General features: G+C 43.4%; 2 protein-coding genes across 11 annotated transcripts in view; both read left to right on the top strand.

Moving 5' to 3' along the window:
* The window catches only part of ddx3xa (DEAD-box helicase 3 X-linked a), a 16,084-nt gene extending 6,762 nt beyond the window's left edge, over nucleotides 1-9,322 (top strand). Inside the window, exons 4-21 of one of the 9 annotated variants that reach the window (XM_015030697.1) lie at nucleotides 102-161; nucleotides 984-1,076; nucleotides 1,193-1,264; nucleotides 2,913-3,020; nucleotides 3,419-3,554; nucleotides 4,260-4,367; nucleotides 4,447-4,546; nucleotides 4,620-4,755; nucleotides 4,910-5,007; nucleotides 5,085-5,183; nucleotides 5,274-5,434; nucleotides 5,536-5,680; nucleotides 5,772-5,916; nucleotides 6,932-7,113; nucleotides 7,275-7,392; nucleotides 7,475-7,628; nucleotides 8,027-8,152; nucleotides 8,746-9,322. In XM_015030697.1, the coding sequence (XP_014886183.1) occupies nucleotides 102-161; nucleotides 984-1,076; nucleotides 1,193-1,264; nucleotides 2,913-3,020; nucleotides 3,419-3,554; nucleotides 4,260-4,367; nucleotides 4,447-4,546; nucleotides 4,620-4,755; nucleotides 4,910-5,007; nucleotides 5,085-5,183; nucleotides 5,274-5,434; nucleotides 5,536-5,680; nucleotides 5,772-5,916; nucleotides 6,932-7,113; nucleotides 7,275-7,392; nucleotides 7,475-7,628; nucleotides 8,027-8,152; nucleotides 8,746-8,830 (2,126 nt within the window). In that variant the 3' untranslated portion in view covers nucleotides 8,831-9,322. Of the gene's footprint in view, nucleotides 1-101; nucleotides 162-983; nucleotides 1,077-1,192; nucleotides 1,265-2,912; nucleotides 3,087-3,418; nucleotides 3,555-4,259; nucleotides 4,368-4,446; nucleotides 4,547-4,619; nucleotides 4,756-4,909; nucleotides 5,008-5,084; nucleotides 5,184-5,273; nucleotides 5,435-5,535; nucleotides 5,681-5,771; nucleotides 5,917-6,931; nucleotides 7,114-7,274; nucleotides 7,393-7,474; nucleotides 7,629-8,026; nucleotides 8,153-8,745 lie in introns of all 9 variants that reach the window. The other 8 variants (XM_015030696.1, XM_015030695.1, XM_015030699.1 and 5 more) reach the window with 8 other exon arrangements.
* A 4,334-nt stretch (nucleotides 9,323-13,656) lies between these two features.
* On the top strand, nucleotides 13,657-19,654 carry nyx (nyctalopin). 2 transcript variants are annotated; one of them, XM_015030704.1, is made up of 5 exons: nucleotides 13,657-14,040; nucleotides 14,166-14,230; nucleotides 15,816-16,102; nucleotides 17,643-17,947; nucleotides 18,438-19,654. In XM_015030704.1, exons 2-5 carry the CDS (start codon nucleotides 14,209-14,211, stop codon nucleotides 19,264-19,266), a joined length of 1,443 nt encoding a protein of 480 aa, XP_014886190.1. In that variant the 5' UTR covers nucleotides 13,657-14,040; nucleotides 14,166-14,208; the 3' UTR covers nucleotides 19,267-19,654. The 2 variants fall into 2 exon arrangements, with proteins under 2 accessions (XP_014886190.1, XP_014886191.1); XM_015030705.1 differs by having other exon boundaries at nucleotides 14,139-14,230.
* Nucleotides 19,655-22,822: the final 3,168 nt, after the last annotated feature.

Here is a 22,822-nt window from a genome sequence, read left to right as displayed (position 1 = left end):
TTTAAATCAGTGCAAAATTCTTGGTTCAGTGGGTGTTCACCTTTTTCCTTTTTTCCCTTTTTTTTTTTTTTTTTTTACACACTGTTTTTCTTATTCCACAGCAGGAAATTCTTATTCCGCTGGTAAACAGTGCGGTTATTCAGTGGCACCAGTAAATTTCTGTAAGTCCCTTATGTCTGCTTTTGCTGAGGGCAAATGGCATTTAGAGATGCATGAAATAACAATTTCACACACCAATAAAGTGAGTTTGATGGGAGGAAGGTTTAAAAACTATTAATTTAATATTAGAGATGCACCAATCCAGTACTGATGTCAATCCTGATGAGGAAGAAAAAAATGTGGTATCTGTGATGATGCACCTTTTCCATAAGGGCAGATCTACTCAGCCTAACTCTATGCTTTGTACTGAGTGACATCATGCTTTATGTATTCAACACTATATTAAGAATTCCTCTCTTGAACCATTTGAAAGGTTTGTTGCACTTTACCACATGTTTGACCAAGGTAGTCGGTTTCTTTACTATTTTCCATTTTCTGTTCTTCTAATTGCAGTGAGTGAACAAATTAAAGTTTTTTCACTTGCTTGTTTGACCAAGCAAGTTGGTGTGTTCAAGTGTTGCTGTACTGGTGTAGTTATAAAAAAAGAAGTAATTTGGTACATTTAAGTAAAATAAATAAAATTGTTTTAAGTCGGTACATTTTTCTGTACCAGGCGAAACTAAACCTCAAATATCGGTTTCAAAAGTAAAAAAGTGGATCGGTGCATCCCTTTAACTTGACTTAATTGTTGTGCTTCTCTTTGCTGAAATGCTTGCAGTTGAAGCTAATTCTAAGGCAAGATATTTGTCATTTAATTATTGGCTACCTTTTCCTTAGTCCTGGTTCATTTTTTTCCCTTTTTTTATGGACAATATGGATTCCCCTCCCCCTCCTCATACATATAAATATTGATGTTGTTTATCTCGCCTTCAATGGTCTCCAAGATGCCCCTAAGCAGTGCCCCCAACCATGGCAGGCTGACTGCCAGCCAGTGCAGGGAGCTAGCTGTCCTACAGGATGGGATGACTGTACCATGGGTAACTACTGTGCAAAGTCAAAGCCAACACTTAAAAACCTGCATGAGCCAGTACTCCCTGAGGGTGGGGGTGAGGAGTGGCAGATCTTAAAGCCTGCTTCCCTACTTTTTACTCAGGTTACCCAAGACTGGCCTCTCAAGAGCTTGCCTTTTACCATGCCTACAGTGGCGGCTGGCGAAACCGATGCGGTACACTTTGACCTCCGCTTGCATGCTGTCCCATCTACCTGATGGCACACTTTGACAGTGTGTGCAGCTAGCTGAAAGCCTTAGCACAGTTGCTAATGAGCGTGATGATGCTGCATGGCAGCGATGCATTGGGTTACCCTGCATCACCTGGGTGGCTGACGATTTACTCTGTAGGCAGTGAAAGGGATGCAGAGCTGGTTTGTTTAGTAGAATCTGGTTGAATCTCTGCTGCCATCAACCTGTGGAGTTGGACCCATTTTATTTAGCATAACTGCACCAGAATCCTGGATTCAGCTCAGCTCCAACACACCCGGGTTAAACAGATGGTTCAGGATTTTGTGTAACTTTCCAAAAGGAGGCAATTAAGTTGTTTGATTCATGTTTGTTGGAGCAGGAAAGCATCCAGAAGTTGCTATACAGAGGGAGCAGACCGGAGAGGCAGACCCCTGCTCCAGTAATACGGCCCCACCACCTTCTTCAAACTCAACAAAAAAATGGTGTTCAGTTCATTTGAACATCAATTTCTGCTGGTTTATGCAGCAAGAACGTTTCATTTGTGCCGCTTTCATATTAATGTTAAATTTTTCCAGCGGTCATCAAGGGTCAACACAAGATGCTTCATATTTACAAAATCAAATAAAATGTGTCTCGCAACTATGCTAACGTGTGCAGGGAACATTTTTTGTTTGCGTCATTGTAATTTTTAAGCTTAAAAAAAGGGGGGGGGTTGCAGGGATCAACCTGGTGATGGTTTGTGCAGCAAAATTATTTTGTAGCACAGCTGGTTGGTCACAGATTTCCTTGATTTCGTGAATGTTGGGAAGGTGGTTGACCTTTAACCTCTGGAAACATTAATATCCTTCCAGTTTTTTTTTAAATCCACTTCAAAAATCTGAACTAGAAAAAAATCTAATTGGTGTGTAACAAATCCTAGGTGGATAATTTATTTAGACACATTTTAGTTACTGATTGTTTCTGATTATTCCCATAAACTCTTAAGACTTTAAAAAAACATGATCGCTAATAGCTGCCTAATGTTTCAAACATTTTATGAATTTCTCAACCTGAACATTCAGTCAGCTTTGCCTTGAACACAGACTTCTTTGGCTCATCAGTGTCTGACCGGGCATTGTGATCGCTTGTGTTGGCCATCTCTGTTGTGCGCTTACTAAAAGGCTTGTCGTGTGCTTACTAATGGTTTCCACAATGGAGGTTTTTGTTGACTCCTGGGTCTAAAAGTATTTTATCTTCAACAAAAGACCTTGGAAGTCTGCCAAGATCCGTGTGGCTGTTCTGCTTTTGATATTTGGGCTGAGGACGTTTCGGCAGAACGCTTAGACTAACGGTCCTCGTTCACCGGCTTCAGACCTGAAGTGTGGCCACCAGCAGGAGCAGTGGCTACTGAAATTGGTGCTGCACAGTAATTTTTACTGTTATTAAACAATGGTGTCAAAGGGGCCTGTTTCTACCTGCCTGCTTTGGTATGTTGTCTGCAGTTCAGTTGTGATGGACCTAATTAAACCTGCTGTGTGTATTTGAAGTGTTAGCAACTGGATATAAAACCATTTCTAAACCTAGTTTTTCTTTTTCCTTTTTTTTTTTCTTTTTTTTTCTTTTTTTTTTTTTCTTCCCCCCTTTTAATGTGAAGATTCACCTGGGTGGGACGGAGGACGCACCAACGGATTTGTGAATGGTTTCCATGACAACCGTACAAATGGGGGTTTCGGAGGGCGTGGACCCCCTCGCAATGACAGAGGTGGGCGTGGCGCCTACCGTGGTAACAGGGGCCGAGGCTCGTTTAATCAACCATTGCAAAATACAGGTGGGGAATTCCTGTTCTCTTAAAAATCTAACTGTAGCCGAAGGTGTAGCGTAGCGTTAGCCGTAAGCCCTCACCCCACCCTTTTTTTAAAGTGTCTCTGTTTACATTCTCTTGATAGTAAGCATGCATTTTTAAACTTGCATCCCAGTCCGTTAGCTGTGAGGAAAGGTCAGGAGTGACATAAATTGACGGTTTAACAGGACTTTTGCTTTAAGGAAAACACACAGCTCCAGCCTTGGTAAGCAGCAGACATCTCTGGATGTCTGACAGCTGATTGTGCCAGAACAGTTTCAGAGTTTGTCAGTGATGGCGTTTCGTTTCCCCCGTCGCAGGGTTTGGAGGCTACGAAAACAAAGACGGAGGCTGGGGAGGAGCCCCTAGAGACGCCGCCTACAACAGCTTTGGAGGACGCAACGATCGGTCCAAGTCTGCGTTCTTCAACGACCGTGGGTCTGGCTCCAGAGGAAGGTGTGTGTGACGCTAACTTACAGCAACCCTGAAATATGTGAAGCGTTCAGAGCATCAGAGGTTTTATCTTCAGTTTTACATCTAGGTGTCATTTGTGCAGAAAAACCCTTCCAAACAAGTTACTGATGCTAAATTTCATTATAACTTGGGGCTGAAACAAGTAATCGAGATGAATCAATTATTGAAATGTAGTAATTGCTAGCTGGCGTATACGGACTCTCAAATACCACATTTGTTGAAAGAACAGCAGTAATTAAGCCAACACTGAACAAAAATGTATATATTTTGGATTTAAGATGAAAAACCTTGTCTGTAAATATTACCTTCACGTGGAAGTTCTAGCTTCATTTGGTTCAAATTCTGTCATTAAACGAAACTTAAGAACCTTTTCCATCCCATTATTAACTGGTTAATCAATCAGGATAATCTGCATCTACTACTTTGCTTTAGCTGCAGATGCATGCTTTTACAATTGATCAAGCATATGCTAAAGGAAAAGTTAACACATTTTAGGCATGAAAGTTTTTTTTAAAAAGTAATTTTACAACTCTGATGTATTTTTGCAGTTTCAAATTTAAGTGGTTAAATGGTTTGTTTGAGCCGATTGTCAGTATAATCTATAAAATACTCGCTTTCTAAAAGGATGGTTTTCTGCAGCAGCATTATATCGCCACATGTAAACAGAACATTTGCATCTGTTTCCAGATACGAGCGTGGGGGGTTCGGTGGTGGTGGGAACAGCCGCTGGGTGGAGGAGTCCAGAGGAGAAGACGACTGGTCCAAGCCTACTGCACCCAATGAGCGTCTGGAACAGTAAGCGACATTAAGCTGGTTGGGAATTATCTGCCTGTATGTTACAATCAGACTAATCCTAACTGTATCCTGTCTGCAGCGAGCTTTTCTCTGGAAGCAACACGGGGATAAACTTTGAGAAATATGACGATATTCCCGTGGAGGCGACTGGATCGAACTGCCCACCACACATCGAGAGTGTGGGTGTCCCTCACCGTCTCTGTTCCTGTTTTTAGACAGAGCCTGATGACTAATGACTGTTTCATTGTGCAGTTTCATGATGTGGACATGGGGGAGATCATCATGGGGAACATCAACCTGACCCGCTACACCCGGCCCACTCCGGTCCAGAAGCACGCCATTCCCATCATTAAGATTAAGAGAGACCTGATGGCCTGCGCCCAGACGGGTTAGTGTCCCTCATCCCAAATGGCTTAGCGTTTAGTGTGACTGGTTAGCGTCTCTGGTGTTCCTTACAGACAGTTAAAGTAAAGTTTGTTGTCTTAAGATGGTTAGTGGTTTTTGTTTAGATCTTTATTTAATAGAGCCCATGTGTGTTTCAGGTTCTGGTAAAACCGCTGCTTTCCTGTTGCCGGTTCTGAGTCAGATCTACACAGACGGGCCAGGAGATACTCTGCAAGCCTCAAAGAGCAGTGGACAGGTAAAAACAACAGTCCATAAAGTTGTAATCATTCCACACGGTGTTGGGTTGGTCCTGAGTTTTCCTCCAACCTCCAGGAGAATGGACGGTACGGCCGTCGTAAGCAGTACCCCATCTCCCTCATTCTGGCTCCAACCAGAGAACTGGCTCTGCAGATCTACGATGAGGCCAGGAAGGTGAGTTTGTAGCTAACAAATAGTTCTTCGGTTCTTCTTTTTCACTGCCGTGTGAAATCACAAGACCTCCTGTTGGTTCCTGGTGTCCAGTTCGCCTACCGCTCCCACGTGCGTCCCTGTGTGGTGTACGGCGGCGCCGACATCGGCCAACAGATCCGGGACCTGGAAAGAGGCTGCCATCTACTGGTGGCCACACCGGGACGTTTGGTGGACATGATGGAGAGAGGCAAGATTGGTCTGGACCATTGCAAGTTAGTATCCGACTCACTGGAATGTCAAAAGATCAAACGTTTGAATTCAAAGGTTTGACACCAGGATCTATTGGTGACTAAATGTTGAATCGTGTCTGCAGCTACCTGGTTCTGGACGAGGCTGACCGCATGTTGGACATGGGCTTTGAGCCGCAGATCAGACGCATCGTGGAGCAGGACACGATGCCGCCCAAGGGCATCCGCCAGACCATGATGTTCAGCGCCACCTTCCCCAAAGAGATCCAGGTATGTTTTCATGACGGCGGCCTTACAGTGTCGCTTTGGCGGTGCGTTCAATGACTCTGGTCATCTCATTGTTGGCTGCTGTTGATCTCAGATCCTTGCTCGTGACTTCCTGGAGGACTACATCTTCCTGGCAGTGGGGCGCGTCGGTTCCACATCAGAGAACATCACGCAGAAGGTTGTCTGGGTAGAAGACAACGACAAGAGGTCTTTCCTTCTGGATCTGCTCAATGCCACAGGTAAAAAAAATGTTTTTTTCTTCATTTAACAAATGAAAATGGTTGCATCTCATTCTGTTCAAGTCTGCAATGCTAAGCTAATGTCAGCCTCTGGCTACAAGGGCTAAGGATATTTCAGTACAGGATTTCCCCCAGAAAGTTTGCTAAACCTGGTGGTTGGGGAGCTAAGTCAGTCTCATTAAGTTCCTGTTGTGTTTTTGAGTTAAAAAGTCAACAATAAATTTGAAAATATCACTTGATGATTATGTATTATTGAAATACTACTGCTTGAATATTGGCTATAAAGTCTTACAAAATGCAAACATAAAAACAAAACCTAAAATAAATAAGCGGTGCTTATACTGGTGGATGCCCAAGTAAAGCCTGGTGGCCCGCCAGGCTTATAATACATTGGGGGAAACCCTGCAATAGGAACATGACCAGCCTACAGAAAGCTTCGCCTCATACCAGAGTCATGTAACTTTATTCATATTCCTAGGAATTTGATTCAGTGTTTTGTCTTATGCGTAGAAATGCAATCTAAACTGAATTGAACTGGGTTGGTTGTGTAGCTCTGATACTAATGAAGAACTTATTTAGCACCTCCAGATGTTGTTTTAAGGCCTGCATGCCTGGCTATGGGGGAGGAGGAAAGTTGGCCTGTTTTCTTGGCACTGAAGTGAATGCTAAGATGACTAATTGTCAAAGTTTTTTTTTTTTTTTTTTTTTTTACTGGCCTGCATAATTAAATATCTGAATTTTAACCCAATAATCAGACACATAGCAGACATTATGAAACTATTAAAGTAATCTTGGGGATTTTTGATGATCGGTAAAATTAAAAGAACTCCAATACCTGTTTCAGTAAAGAGGCATTTATCACCAGGGCTTTATAATCTTCCTGTTGCGTCCTCGGTGATGTCTTCAGTTCCTGCTTCTGTAAAACACGTTCAGGTTATATTTCCGTACTTGCTGCATGCGTGTGGATTCTTAGCATTTCAAAGCCCCCTCATGTGGCTTCCTCATGGCTCCCCAGGTAAAGACTCCCTGACTCTGGTGTTTGTGGAAACAAAGAAAGGAGCCGACGCTCTGGAAGACTTCCTGTACCGCGAGGGCTACGCCTGCACCAGCATCCATGGAGACAGATCTCAGAGGGACAGAGAGGAAGCTCTGCACCAGTTCCGCTCTGGACGCTGCCCAATCCTGGTGGCTACAGCTGTAGGTTACCCATAGTTGCGTTATATTTCTCTAAATGTAATCATTCCTGAGTTGTTTTGCCAAAAAGCCGTTGCTGTTGCATGCTTCCTGCTTGACTTTGAGCTTGTAAGGACACTGAGCCAACTGAGGAACACCAAATAAATGTCCGTCCTTCTGTCCAGGTGGCTGCTCGAGGTCTGGACATCAGCAACGTGAAGCACGTGATTAACTTCGATCTGCCCAGCGACATTGAGGAGTACGTTCACCGTATCGGCCGTACGGGACGTGTGGGCAACCTTGGTACGATCCCGCTCAGTAGCTTAAAATGATCTCTTTGCTTTAAAGAACGGCGGCGTAACATAACTTGTGGACTCTTGCTCAGGTCTGGCCACGTCGTTCTTTAACGACAAAAACAGCAACATAACCAAAGATTTGCTGGACATCCTGGTTGAGGCCAAGCAGGAGGTTCCTTCCTGGCTGGAGAGCCTGGCCTACGAGCACCAGCACAAGAGCACCAGCCGCGGACGTTCCAAGAGGTAACGCCCCAGTATCTGGTCCCATGTCAATTCTTCCAGTAAGAGGTCAAAATGAAAATAATTCATAGAAAATCAGACAAAAGAAGCATTTTTCCAAATCTGTTTATTCGGTGTATAAAACTGAAACTATGAAACTTCAGCAAAACTGCAGGTGTGTCTGTATTTTTTGGTTCAAACTAGTTTGTTCTTCGTTCAGTTCAGTGCATAAAGTACCCAGAGGTTTTACTCAAGAGTAGTGCAACTTCAAAATAAATTTGCTCTAAAGTAATAAGTACCATGTAGTAAAAATGCGTTTCCTAAAAGCTGCTAAACTGGTTGTCTCTGTTCTCATGTTCAGACGGGCTAAATCTGTTGTCAGTCTGGTTCCTGTGTGCAAACACTTACTGGTTTCTCTCCTGCAGGTTCTCTGGTGGTTTTGGAGCCAGAGACTACCGCCAGGCATCGGGTGGCTCCGGAGGCTTCAACAGCAACCGCTCAGGACGCAATGCTGGCGGTCACGGAGGAAACCGTGGCTTTGGTGGAGGTACACAAGCTAATGTGGCTCAGCTTTTAAAGGGGCAGCATCATGTATAATCAAAAAAAAAAAATTCTGTTCCCTCAAAAACATGGCTAGTATTGCCATGATTCTTTCATTCTTTTGCCCTTTAATCACCCATGGCAACCATTCAGCTGTTCAAAATGCCTGGGTGGACATTGCTAATTATTTCTGGCTAGTCTGAAGGAGCTAACACCGAGTGGAACTGTGCATCCACTGAACTTATCCCAGCCGCTACACAGAACAACGCTGGTAAAAACATTAAAGGGTTCATAGAGGAGCAAAGTTGTGCTGATTCTTGAAGACGGAGTTTCACAAAGAGCAGGAGCTTCTTGCAGAGACGGAGGTCCAATTTTGAGGCGTTAAGTTATATTTACTTCATATTTATATCAAATAAATATAGTTGACATAAATAGCATTTTTATAATATCAAAAGTTACTCGACTGTGTTATAAAATGCCTCTATGTGCCTGGAAAATACATAAAGCTGCCCCTTTAAAGTGTTTTTGTGCCGTCATGACTTTCACCTTTCTGTTTCCCAAACTAGTCGTTTCCTCTGACCTGTCCTGACTTTCTCCTCCCAGGTGGCTTCGGCGGCAACTTCTACAGCGACGGCTACGGCGGAAATTACAACCACTCTGGTAGCGTAGATTGGTGGGGGAACTAAACACCATAGGAACAGGTTGTCATGCCAACCTGCTGGAAACCACATGTTAACCTAAGCCAGACCATAACAAACCCTCCCTGTGTAGCTCCACTGACAGACAGTACATTACAACCCCAGTTCTCTGCCACCGGCTTCTTTCCCCTCGAAAGGAAGCGCAGCACGACGCAAAGAAAATCACCAGCACGTGCCGACCGCCAGGGGGCGCCGCAGAGATTTTGCACACCACAGAACGAGCATGGATGCTTACATGCACTGTCCGACCGCAACCTCGGACTTTTCATTGTTCAAAAAAAAGTATTTTTGTTCTCACTGCGGGGTCCGCTACCCCGCAAACCGGGTAACCTGAGGATTATTTGTATGTTGATGTACTGTGCCTTTTTGAATTTAACCAGGAAATATATGTTATTTCACCAGATGAACATGGCCAAGAGCTCAAAATTAGTTTTAAAGATTTAGTTTGGGGAAAAAAAATAGTCGTTAAAAAAAAAAAAAAGAAAAAAAAAGAAACTAGAAAAGTTGAAATAAGCTTGGACTTAAACCTTGGCAAACTCTTGGGTGTTGTGGCTCTTGGAGTCATGATTCCATTTGAACCTCAAATTTCTAACATCATGTAGCCTTTTTCTATTGTCAAACAGCTAATGGAGCCATTAGTTTCTCTAAAACTGGGCCACTGTGTGAAGCCGCCGTTTTAATCTGAAGGGGGACAAAGTTCCATTAGTGTTTTCTCTCTCTCTTTTTTTTTTCTGCTCACTCTATCCTGGACAGGCTCTGTTTAGGGACATGGTCGTCTTTTTCTTTCTTTTTTTTTTTTATTTAGCCATTCCTGACGTAATCTTAAGAAACACAGCAGTCGTTAAGCTCAGTGCCAACAGTCGCTGAGGTACAAAAACCAAGAAACCAATGCTGGAACTCCACGCTTTCCGATACATGTTACGGCAGCTAGTCTGTTACCAAGCGCTAGCTACTTTAAAAAAAAAAAAAAGAAAACTGAACGGTGGTTTTTGTTGCTTTTTACTTGAGACGTTCTTGGAGCAGGCGTATGCAAATTACTTTTGGAAAAACCCCAGTCAGGTTTTTGTGAATCGTTTCTCTACAAAAAAAAAGGTGTATCGAAGCAATGCCTGCCATCTTGAAAGTGAAGTTCAAAATGGCTGCACAAAAGGACCACAACATTGGGTATTTTACGCTTGCAAGTGTTTTTGTTTTTTGGTCAAGGGAGAAAGGACACGTGAACTTGAGTCGCAGGCTTAACTTAATTACTAACATTTTTCTCTTTTTCAAGCTGCGTTGGAGGCGTGGTTCATCGTTAGGAGACGGGACATTGGAGTAATCACTGAGGTTTTCAAATAACCAGTGGGAAAAATGGGTGGGTGGGGGTGGTCTACGTTGGGGAGCAGCACTCCAACCACACGGGGTGGGGTGGGTGGGTGAGGGTGCGGGGCGAGACTTTTTTCAGTGCACCGCCGTTTGGTTTACACACAAAACTGAAGGTGGCCAAAGATCGGAAGGTGTCCTACCTTCTGTACGGAACATTTAAGTAGTATCAGGAAATAAAAAAAATAATTCGGAGCAGCTTTTCCTCTGGAAGAGGAGCAGGAGTCGGATACGGAATGCTCCCCAGTCCTCATCAGGTGTGATGTGCCTTGAAACCTTTAATTTTTTCTTTTCTTTAAATCTGAAAAGCGGATGCACTGACAGTATTGAGAGATTGAATGGTGCTACTTGATATGTGTGTAGGCCCTCGTACATCGAGCCCATCGAGTTTTACTAAAGTTGTTTTATTGCACATCTAGAGTTTTATATAGATGTCTCTGATATGTGTCCTTAAGCTTCCAAATATTGTGTGTGAGGAGTTTGTGGAGAGAGAGAGAGGGGGGAGACCCACAAAAAAACGCAGCTTGTTTACAAAGGGGGAAGGGTTCTCAACGTTGAAATCCAGGATTTATTTGGGACCAGGGGGATTTAGCAGTCTGGGGGGGAATTTAGCCATTTGCACAGATTTCTAGATTCTACTTTTGCTGCTAGTTTTGTGTAATTTATTAAGCATTTTTGACAAATATTTATTTTTGTAAGCCTCTAAGTGATTCTTTGAAAGTTTCAGAAACTTGACCAAAAGACAGTACAAAAAACACTGGCACTTGAATGTTGAATGTCACCTGTATGCGTGAAATTTATATATTTCGGGGTAGTGTGAGCTTTTTAAATGTATACGATCCATTGGACTCAGTTTCTAATATCCACAGCTGTTTCAGAGGCCTCCACATGGCCAGCCATCTATTAGAATTTCCCAATTGGTCATCAAAATTCAAAGTGGATTTGAGCAAACATGCCAAGGTTTGGTGTAAAGCTTTCAAAAGAGCAAATAAATTTCCTAAGCATATCAGTGCAGAAGTGTTCAGATTCTCCAACTGTGTGCATTAATCCTTTAGTCTAATTTGACCTGATTGTTTTATTTTTTTTTTCTAGTCAATGTCTGGCACATGGCAATCCTTAAAGAAACAAACATGTGGTTTATTCTCCTTGTTGTATTTTTGCATATATGATGCCTCTCGAGTTCTCCGTGGCTGTGGAACAGGTCTTCAGCTCTGAATCTCGAGCAGAACCTGAGACTTGTTGCTCAATCTTTAGAGAAACCCCAGAGCTGTTTAGATGTAGACTTTGCTTTTCTGTGTTAGCCTCTAGGCTGCTGCACTGCATGGAGGAGGGGGGGAGTACTCAGCTGTGCAACAAATGTAAGATTTTACCAAAATAAAATGTTTGAATGCAAAAAGTTTGTTGAAAAATCAAGCATGTTTTCTGAGAAGTTGTTTACTGTAGATGATGCTGAGAAGACTTGTAGCAAGCGGCCTGCTGCTATGTGGCACCTGGCAGATGGGCGGCGAAAATCAGTTTGTGATGGATTGGATGAGCTTCATTTGTTTTGATGAGGAAAAATGCATAAAGATTTCATTTGTACTTTCAACTGTGTCATTTTTGTATTTTTCCTTAAGTTGATCGGCTTCATTTTTGCACAGTACCGTGTGTGAGCACATAACGCGGTCTGCAGCGGACACATCACAAGTCTGTTGCAAATGTGTCCAAATCTTTAATATTCCGCTGATGTTAAAACACAATTTTGCAATTGCGTCTCCATTAAATAAGGACTAAATTAAAATCACGTGAACGAGTTTAAACGCCATAAGTCATGGCCACTTTACTCATTTCAATTGGATCCATTTGCATTTCAGCATTTGTGATGTTTGTCAGTGGAGGCTTCATTAGAAGTTAATATTGATGCTCTGAGACCATTTTCATGTAGTATAATGGTGAAATACCTCAAGAGCACATTTTCAAAGAAACTTTAAATTCTAATCAACATTTAACCCTGAACTGGAAAACATTTTACATATTCAAAATAAAGTAAATTGGTCCCTCAAAAACGGGACTAATTCAGACCAAAGCACCAAACTGAAAACTTTTCAGTTTTTGGTAAAAACTGAGAAAAGAAAAACAAAATGGAAATTCAGCTTGTTTTAATTTATTATGCAATTAATTCATGTATTGCTTAATGCCACAAGGCCACATGTAGACCCTGAAACTCTAAACCGAACAAATGTAAAGTATTTGCTTTTGGAAAGTAAAGTTTAAAACGATCAGGAGGTTCAGCAAACAGGACGTCCCGATTCAACTAGAACCCCGTTACCTCGACTCTAACGTCAAACCTGAGTTCAGACTTCCGAGGTAACCTGAACGCATCGTAAGACTTCAAGGTGAGAGGCTAAGCTGGACCTACGTGTGTGTGTCCCATCACACACACACACACACACACACAGTGAGCAGCGTTTCATGTGTCCCAGTAACAGTTGTTAGTCATGTTGAACTGTTAGCAAAGAAGCTGAGGAAAACCTAAAGGAAGTGGTATTCTGCAGGAAGTACAAATATGGAAGTTTATCCCTCCACTACTGCCAGAGAGCTGAATCTAATTTGACCCATTTATATGGAGTTTGTCATTCCAGGTGTGCAGTTGAAATAAATACATTTGAAATGAGACTAAACCTGACGAGTAACTTCTCAGCAAGATTTTTGATTGTCAATAGTTGAATATAGATCTAAAGTTCAAGTTCCACTGGCAGATTTTTTTCATGCAACATGTTTTAAGTGAAAAAATCTGCCATGGATGAAATCGGTGCCTTTCATCTATATTAAGCTTCTATAATCATTTCAAACCTGCTCCTGTATATTGCAGGAAGGTTCAGTCTGCTCCGGACTCTTGTCGGTGCATCTGGAGCAGGAAAAACGCAAACCAGTGGATTAATATTCCAGTTGAATGAAAAGCATGTTTTAGCCCACTTTTTGGACTTTTTTTTTTTTTTGCTCACTCTGTGGAGGTCACACTGGCTTTTGTCTGCTGAGCAGGTTTCGTAACGGCTCTGTTTGTGACGCCCACTTCGTATAATTTGTGTGTCATGTTGTGAAAAGCAGGTTATGGAGCCATTAAAGTTGGGTGAAGTTAGAGAGCTCCACCGCTTATCTGTTTAATAAATTGTATTGATCGCCTGTTTGATCAGATCACTGTGTGGACTTCGCCAATAAACCACTAAAACAGAAGCAGTTTGAAGTTTTACCTCTAAACTTCATGGTGTGTGTGTGTGTGCATTTGTTTGTAATACCTTGTGGGGACGATTTTCCTGACATATACTACGTTGTGGGGACCGGAGCCTGGTCCCCACAAGGGAAAACCCTGTTTTTGGGTCAGGGGTCAGAGTTTGGACTAAGGTATGAATTGAGTTTTGGTTAGGGTTAGGAAAAGGGTAAAGGTTAGGTTTAGGCTGTAGAAATGAATGGAAGTCAATGGAAAGTCCCCACAAAGATAGCAACACAAACATGTGTGTGCGTTAAGTTACATCTGTGACTCTGTGCTTCCATATAAGAGCTCTTTACTTGTGTAATCCCACCAACCGGCCGTCTCCAACCCCATCCCTCCTTCTATCACTCCATCCAGGGGATTTGACGGCCATTAAGCGATAGCTTTTTGGTGTGTTTGTGTGTCCCATCACACACACACACACACACACACAGTGAGCAGTGTTTGATGTAAAGGCTCTGCTCCACTTGCCTGGTGGTGCTGCAGAATGTGGACTGACATGGGACGGACAGGATGAACACATGCATGCGGATCTGGATAGGGAGCTTTGACACACATGGATGCAGCTCTCCAGAAAGGGCTACAGGTATTTCTTCCCCGCCCCACCCGCCTCACTTCCATTTTCTCCGGTTGCGTCTCTCCCTGCTGATGATTTCATGAGATATTTGTACGATTCGTTAACAGCTGGTGCTGGTGTTTGTGCGTCTCCAGACCTCCATTAATCCTGGCATGTTCCAGATGAGAGACGGCAGGAATGACTTCCTTCACTTTCACCGGTCAGTTCCAGCTTCACATCTGATGGAGTCGCTTCTCTGTGTGACCGTTTCGTTCTGTCGAATGGCAACAGACTCAAGCACACGTTAACCGGAACGTGTTAATATGAATTTTTTTTTTTTTTATAGCATCAGCATAATCTCAGAACAAAAAACAAAAATTAACCAAGAGCTAATTGTTTTTAAGAAATGGGGCCAGTGTGGTTAAACCTGTACAAGTAAAGTTTATTAGTCAGTTTATTAACGGAAAATTTCAGACATTCAATGTGCTTTACATGATGAAAATATAATACACTAACCATTTATGAAACAAGCAATAAACATTACATTTTGTCAAATGCCTTTATCAAAAAATCATGAACCAAAAGTACATCTAATATAGCAGGTGAGGTTTTGATTTAAAGGAGCTCGGTGTTTCAGCTGTTTTACAGTTTTCTGGAAGTTTGTTCCAGATTTGTGGTGAATAGAAACTGAATGCTGCTTCTCCTTGTTTGGTTCTGGTTCTGGATGCCGATCTGAGAGGTCTGGAAGTTTGATGTGCTGTGGTCTAAGATGTTCAGTGATTTATTAACTAACAATATTTTAAAGTCTATTCTCTGAGTCTGATTTTTTAGTCAGACCTGTGAAGACGCTGTTGCAGTCATCAATGTGACTAGAGGTAAACATATGACTGAGTTTCTCTAGGTCTTACTGAGACATTCGTCCTCTATTCAGGTGATAGAAGGCCAAGTTTGTAACTGTCTTTATGTGTTTCTGAAGGTTCAGGTCAGAGTCCATCACTACCCCAGATGTTTGGCCTGATCTCTTGTTTCTAGCTTTGTGCCCACATGACTCCACAGATCCTCTTTAGGTCCAAAGATAATAACTTTACTTTTGTTTCTGTTCAACTGAAGAAAGTTGATCCACACATTGATCTGTTCTAAGAATCTGTTGAGAAGAATCTAATCTAGAGCAGATCCCCAGTTGGAGATCATCCAGATGGACTCCAGCAGGTCTGGTTTTCAATAGGTTCTGGATCTGGGGTTGGGGTGGCCATAGAGGAACTTTGAGTTGTGTTTTTTTGCATCCTGATATCATGGAAAAAGTAGCTCTAGATTGGATCAAATTCTTATTTACTTTCTGGTATTTCAGGGAGCCATGCAGTCTAGCAAGGTTAGCCTTTGGAAGTCTCCTCCTCACTCTTCCATGTTTTCTTCATTTATTGATATCGTTTTTCATCTGTTCTTGAATTTCCTCCGTTAGGGTATGATGCGTTGTTTTGTAGACCTTGGAGCCTGCTTCATGCTGTCAGGGCCTGATTCGAATGCAACAAAGTGAACTTTTCAGTAAATGTATGAGGATAGACATGGGTCCACTTACTATAAAAACAAATGGAACATTTAGCATTGTGAGAAAATTATGTGGGTAAAAAAAAAATCTCACAATTGGCCTTCAGGCGACACCTCTGATTTACACTGAATTTTGACTATCAGAGTAAAGGGGCTTGAATACATTTGGATGCTACACTTTTTAGATTTTATCCAGCTGTCCTAACGGAGCGTCTGCAGGGATTCGGCCTCACTGCCCTGTCTCACCCGTTGCCTTTCAGTCTCTGTGCTGTGCCTGCTGCCTCAGTCGGCGTTGGCGCGGTGGGCGTGCGTCCGGGCCTGCCCGCCGTCCTGCTCCTGCACGCAGGAGAAGAGCTGCAGCGTGCTGTGCGACCGCGCCGGCCTGGCCGAGCTGCCCAGAGAGTTCCCTTGTGAGGCGTCCGCCATCAACCTGGAGAAGAACCGGCTCAAGTTCCTGTCAGAGCGGGCCTTCGGGACCCTGCCCTCGCTCAAGTCTCTGTCTCTGGACCACAACAACATCTCCTTCATCACCCCGGGAGCTTTCAAGGTTTCCTTTTCAGTCGTATTTTAACCATATCTTAATGAGCAACCCGTTTCCAGCCAGACGGCTGGGTTTTAAATGTAATTCAATGTGATGAGAATTTATAGAAAAAGTAGCAGAGGTCCCTGATTGTTGCCCCTTAACCTCGATTGTTGCTCTGCAAGTTTACAGGTACAAAGACTTCACTTAGAATCTATGAAGAACCTAAAACCTCATCTTTTTGTATAATTTCTATCAAGAAGTTGTGTAAAATTCCCCATGTATCATTTCTGCAGCTGTTTCATCCTGGAGTCCAGGTTCCTCCAGGCTGTTCCAGACAACTAATGAACATGGTCATTTATATCTTTTGGGTTTCCTTCCAGACGCTTCTCCCAGTATTTTCCTGGAGTTCTGGTCCATTCCTCCTGTCTGTAGCCTGCCTCACTAAGGCGCCTTTTCAGATCTGATAACAACTCGGACTGAGGTCAGGACTTTGTGATGATTGAATCAACACAGTGACTGCATGACCAGTTTGAATGTTTAGGGTCATTGTCCATTTGGAAGACCAATCTGTGGCCCAAGCTTTTACTTCCTGGCTGATGTCTATAGATGTTCCTCTAATGTTTCCACATAATTGTCTTTCCTATTTTATGAAGCAAACCAGTTCCTCCTGCAGCAAAACATACACTACCAGCTGGGACGGTACAAGAACGTAACAATGGTCCTTATACCCAAACAGTTCCACTTTAGTTTCATCAGAGTACAGTCCATCCCTCCAGAAATGAAGATCTTTGTCACTACAGTGTTCATCTGCAAACTATAATCAGGCTTAGAGTAACGACTTCCTCCTTGCTGAATGGCTTTTCAACTAACGCAGTACAGGACAGTTTAACTGTGGATACTATCATTGCCATACCAGCTTCAGCCAGCATCTTCATGAGGTCTTTGGCTTTTGTTCTGGACTCAATCTGAACATTTCGGAACAGAACCAGTTCATCTCTGGCACCCAGAACCCGTCACTGTCCTGAGCATCATGACGGTTGGCGTTCCCATCGTGTTCATACTCAATAAAAATGTTTGAACAGATGAGCGCGGCCCCTTCAAGGAGCAGTAAATTATTCCCAAGGATGAACCAGTCTGGTGCGGCTTCCTGATATCTTGGCTGCTTCCTGCTGAGCTTCCCAACGGGTCAAACCAGGAAGCAGGAGAGAGTCCAATTAACTAAGCTGGGACAGTTCACCTCTCAGGAGTTTGTGGAAGGAAGCCCAAAAGTCATACATCTTAAGGCAGTTATCCCTGATACTGACCAAATGCATGTAAGCTTTTGAATTACAGGAAAAATATTTTTAAAAATGTCTAAAAAGAATTTCTCACCAACTTTCTGGCACTGAGCAAATAGAAGTAATTTTGGTAATTCTAACTAAAGTAAATCAAGAAAAGTTTGGTCCGACTTAACTTCAGACTGAGAGAAAAATGTGTTTGTGTCCTTTTACTCAGTGGTTTCTGCTGTAGCTAAGAAACTACTGAATCTAAACAGCAGCAGCTCCTAAAAACCTGTGTCTTCCAGGGCCTCTCGAACCTGCTGGAGCTGAAAATGGCCCACAACGAGTACATCAGCTACCTTCACACCCGGACGTTCACGGGGCTGAAGAAGCTGCTGCGGCTGGACCTGTCCGACTGCAACCTCTTCAGCATCCCCGACCGCATCTTCATCGAGCAGACCGCCATGACGGAGCTGCTGTGCTTCCAGAACAACTTCCGCAGGATCCCAGGGGCCATCCGGGGCATGGAGAACCTGACGCACATCTACCTGGAGAGGAACAAGATCGAGGCGGTGGCCTACAACTCGCTGCAGGGCCTGGGGAGCCTCAGGTGAGAAACGCCTGCAGGCTTCCTTTCCCTTCCTACGGGCGTCTGAATGAAACGGGCGACATGTTTCATTCAGGTAGAATGCTGTTTGTAAAAGAAAAGAAATCCATGTTTCATGTTCCATCCAATACAACGTCGTTCACTGCTTTATACTGATCTGTCACAAGAAATCCACATAAAAAGCCACACTGAAGGTTGTGATGTGAAAGTAGGTTGGGTGAGGATGTTACCTTAGCAACCCTATTTTGCCACATCACCTTGAACACCAGAGTACTGTTAGTAAATGAAATGCAGCTGTGAAACACTTGGCAGCAACTAAAACATTTCATAAGAAATTAGAGAGTTTGTTTCATGTTCCAGTATGGAAGTGAGGCTTAAACCCCCAAACATGCAGATTGTTGAACCACAAATACGATTGTTAAATTTTGTAGTGGGAAGATTATTGATCCACAGACACCAACGTGTCCATTGTTCTCCTTCCTCTTCGTCTCAGGTACCTGAACCTTCAGGAGAACCGCATCAATGTCATCCATGACAACGCTTTCCAGGACCTGGTGCGGCTGGAGAACTTCTACCTCAACGACAACCTGCTGTCCAACATGCCCCGGCTCGCCTTCAGGGGGCTCAGCCGCCTCAAGATGCTCAACCTCGGGGGCAACCAGCTGATCAACGTGTCCAAGACGTGGTTCGGTGACATGGCGGAGCTGGAGGTCCTGTACTTGGACCGGAACCAGCTGCTGAACATCGAGGAGGGCGCCTTCGAGAACCTGACCAGCCTGATCACGCTCCACCTCAACAGCAACAACCTGACCACGCTGCCCCTCAGCGTTTTCCAGCCCATCTACTTCCTGGGTCACCTGTACCTCTTCAAAAACCCCTGGGAGTGCGACTGTGGCCTGGACTGGCTCAAGCAGTGGATGGAGAGCTACAAGCTGGTGCGGGACATCCCGTGCGCCTCGCCGTCCTCCGTGGCGGGCCTGGACCTCAGCCAGGTGGTGTTCCCCACGGCGAACGGCACATGCGTCGACCCCGCCGAGCTCAACCTGACCACGGCGTCCTCGGAGGTGCAGCCCACCACGGAGAACCGCTTCAACAGCCTCATCTCCAAGCTGCTGCAGCAGGAGCTCAGGGAGGAGATGGGGAACGGGACCGAGAGCGTGCGCAACGCGACGCTGCCGGAGCCGGAGGAGGGCCAGCTGTCGGCGGGCGTCGGAGGCCGGGGGACGCAGGCCGTTCAGTCACTGCTCTGCTTCACCGTGACGTGGCTCTTCTGTGGTTTATTCCACCTGTCACATGCTAGTCTCTGTCTTCGCTGTACGTGAAGATGAGGACTCTAGCGCCGAGAGTTTTCATATCGCTTCTGAGTTAAAATTTGCTTTTATTTCTCCCAGGAGGTCCGAAGGCTTGTTGCCCATTGTAAGAGCCTCTGAGTTGGTTTTTGGACGTTCCTCAAGCCGTAGAACGTGTAGCACGTGGAATATGACCTGGCAAGCACTGTTTCTACGGGAACTGAAATCCTTGCGCTCAATATACTGGACTTCATGTTTTATGGGGTAGTTTCAAAAAAGTATTTACCCTCTTATAGAGTTCTTCTCTTTTTGTGTATCTGTCACATGAAGCCCTCCCTGATGCCCGACGCTCAGGAAAAGCCAGGCAGTTGTCACGGTAGAGACTATGGTGTTCCGTCAGACCGTCAGTTCCAGAAATCACAAAAAAAAAAAAAACAATTGTAAAAACGGACACAAGGTCCATTACCACCTCTTTTAGGACAGCAGGAGGATTAAATGTTGGAGATAAAAGTTAAACTGAGTAAAAACAAAATGTTTTAATAAAAGAGAAAAATGTCTTCAGGCTTCATGTGAATAAGTAATTGCCCCATAAGCAATAAGGGGGGCATTTAATAATGATGGCAATGCCATCAAGTGTTTGCAATACCTGGCAAAATTGTAGTAATTCAGCCAGATTCTAGAGTTTTCGACCAATAATGGCCTATTTAAAGGGGCAGTACCATGTCATTTCCAGGCATATAGTGCTATTTTATAAATGTTACCTTTAGTCATTATTTTATCACATATAACTTAAAAGGAATCTTTCCTCCTAATTTAAAGACTTGAAACTGGGCCTCTGTCACTTGAAAAACTCCTCCTCTTCCTGAAACTTTGCCTTCAGCAAGTCATCACAACATGGCTCCTCGATTAACCCTTTATTATTATTTATTAACATTTTTACCAGTGATACACTGAGTAGTAGCTCCTGTAATGAGGTGAGCAGATATGCAATTCCACCAGGTGTTTGCTAATTGCTGCTGGCTAGTCTGAAGGTGTTGCTCTGTGAGGCAGAAGCTCAGAAACTGCAGCTCAGAGGAGGAGCTTCGTCCTTGAAGGCGGAGCTAGATCCACTCAGGAGTTTTGCACAGCTAAATAGTTGCCATGGAGATTAAAGGATTCCTCAAACATGCATGGAAAGAATCAAAGCCACACTCCATGTGTGTTTTTGATGAGGGAATAATATAACATGATTTTAAAAAGTTGATTTTACATAGTACAGCCTGCCAACAGGATATAGGTCCAAAATTTGCCTAGGCCGCTCCAAAATTTTCCTGTTGCACAACCCAAGTGTGTTTGAACTTAAGGTCAGACAGTGTCCTCCAGGATCTTCCAGCCACAGACCATAATACCACCTCCCCCGTGTTTGACTATGCATGATGTTCTCTTTCTGAAATGCTGGGTTAGGAGCAGGACACACCACCAAATACATTTCCCAGAAGTCTCTGGGACAATCGAGGAGTTCATAATTTCAGAAATTGTTTTAAAATTGACATTTAAAAAAAATAAAAAATCTTAAACATTACAATTTAAATGTGAATGTTTAAATATATAAGGGGAGAAATACTTCTACACAGCACTGTCCACAGTTTTCCACTTAAGACATTTCTCTCTTGCATAAGGCTCAGTTCGATTTAAAGTGATGCAATAGACTCTATAACGAGGGCTTTCTGTTTTTCTTTTTTTGTATCTTCATTCACATCTGTGTGTAACATTAAAGGAGCTAAGCGCTCCTGTCGTTATCTCCTGGACAGATGTCCTCTTTGCTCATTTCTCTGCGCTCTGCCTCTCCATAAACGCATTAATCTTCTTACTTCTACTGTACGCTACGGCGGGCGGGAGGGACATTCTTACCGCTTCTGCCTCCTGGGAGGAACTCTCCGAATCTGCTGGGGTCAAGTCACAATTGTCTGAATGCGGAGTCGGAAAGACTGTTGTTATTGTTATGAATCTTCTCCAGCATAATGCAGTGGTCACGCTGCATTATGTGCACGCTGTCGTGTATTTTCTAGATGTCATTGTTTAACATGAGCCACTATTTTTCTCTCTTTTTTTCGTTTTCTTTTTTTTCTACCCCGCTTAATAGGTAGTTTGGGTTCCGGTTCTATTGTCTGTCGGGACCAAAGTTCTGCTACGTGATATGTTATATATATATATATGTTTTATATAAAACGAAAAGGAAGTAAACAACGACTGCCGCTGAACTCACCACATGCTAACTCAGCGGCTCCTTTCAGCCTCGCTGGAGGAGCTGACCTGTTTTAGAGGTGAACTCCAGTTAATCTGTTGGCCTGTTAATGTAGGATTAGGTCGGGACTTAGACAACCGGGAGAGGCTGGAGGCTCCACCTCATCCCCCTGGCTCTCCCTGGATCTCATGCAGCTGTTTTTTCTTCTTCTATCCGGTAATGATGCTGAACAGTTATGTGGGTCGCAGAGGTGTGTGGCAGCTTTGAGAGTTAGCGGCTCCATAAGAAGCAGAGCTTTAGGTCCTTGTAGGTTTTAAACACACACACTAGCTGCGTTTTCATTACGTAAAACTTTTTCGGTATTCCGCTAATGGCGAAAAAACCAATTGCGGTGCTTCCTTTAAATAAGAAATGCGATTAAAATCACGTGAATACGTTTGTTCACGCGATAAGCCCTTACAGAACATCATCCTCCTACCACTTCCTGTCATCTTCATCGTCGTTCCCGCCAGTAGTAACGTCTGGTCGTTCACAAATTGAGTGATGTGAAAAACCTGTTTCCACTGGAGTTTTGTGTTAGCATCAAAACCTTTTAGCTAAAATAAGCTAATTTGTTTTGGCAATTCAAATTTGCGCAGTTAGATGGTCATTGGAAGCGCAGCTATAGCATACTTGAAAAAAATGAAATCAAACCAAGTATGAGAAGAGTCCAACACTATCAAAAGCTGTCAAAAGATTTAAATGATCAAAGGGAACCTTGAAGTGGCACCAAAGAGGAAAGTCTCCAACTCAATCAAGAGCCAATATCACAAAGATTTATATCTTGATTTGCCCAGAGAAGAGGAGCAAGTCTGGAAAAAATGTCTGAGAACGAGGTGCTTGAACACCTAAAAGATTTTTTCCTTTCCCTGACACTAATATGACATATCTTGACAAAATTTCCTTTAAGCTCAAGTTTTAGAGCAGAAATTATATTTCCCTGATCAGTTTGTTACCCTGATGACCTCAGACAACAATCTTTCCATTTCTCCAAACATTAATACCAGTAAAATTTACAATGACAAGCTCTGCATTGGTTGCGTAACAGAGGCTGGATGCTTCTCTTTTCTACCCACAGTGTGTGTATTGCTCTTGAGGACTTAGCAGCAACGCAACAGCTGCCAGCACATTGTCTGCAAGGCCACTTAAAGTTTTCTCACAATGCATGTCATCTGGCCCTAAAATGTTCTTCCTAGCTAATGGTACACTGGAGAGCAAGTTAAAACAGGCTACTGATACATTGGAGAAGGAAAAGGTTGGCTGCAGCTCCAATGCTATTAATTCATTTGGCTCAGACACTGGGAAAACACTTAAGTAAAAACATTC

This window comes from Poecilia latipinna, unplaced genomic scaffold, assembly GCF_001443285.1.
Source record: "Poecilia latipinna isolate Pla-1442-1.1 unplaced genomic scaffold, P_latipinna-1.0 Scaffold189, whole genome shotgun sequence".
NCBI classification, from domain to species: Eukaryota; Metazoa; Chordata; class Actinopteri; order Cyprinodontiformes; family Poeciliidae; genus Poecilia; species Poecilia latipinna.
This window is presented reverse-complemented; position numbering and strand designations above follow the sequence as displayed.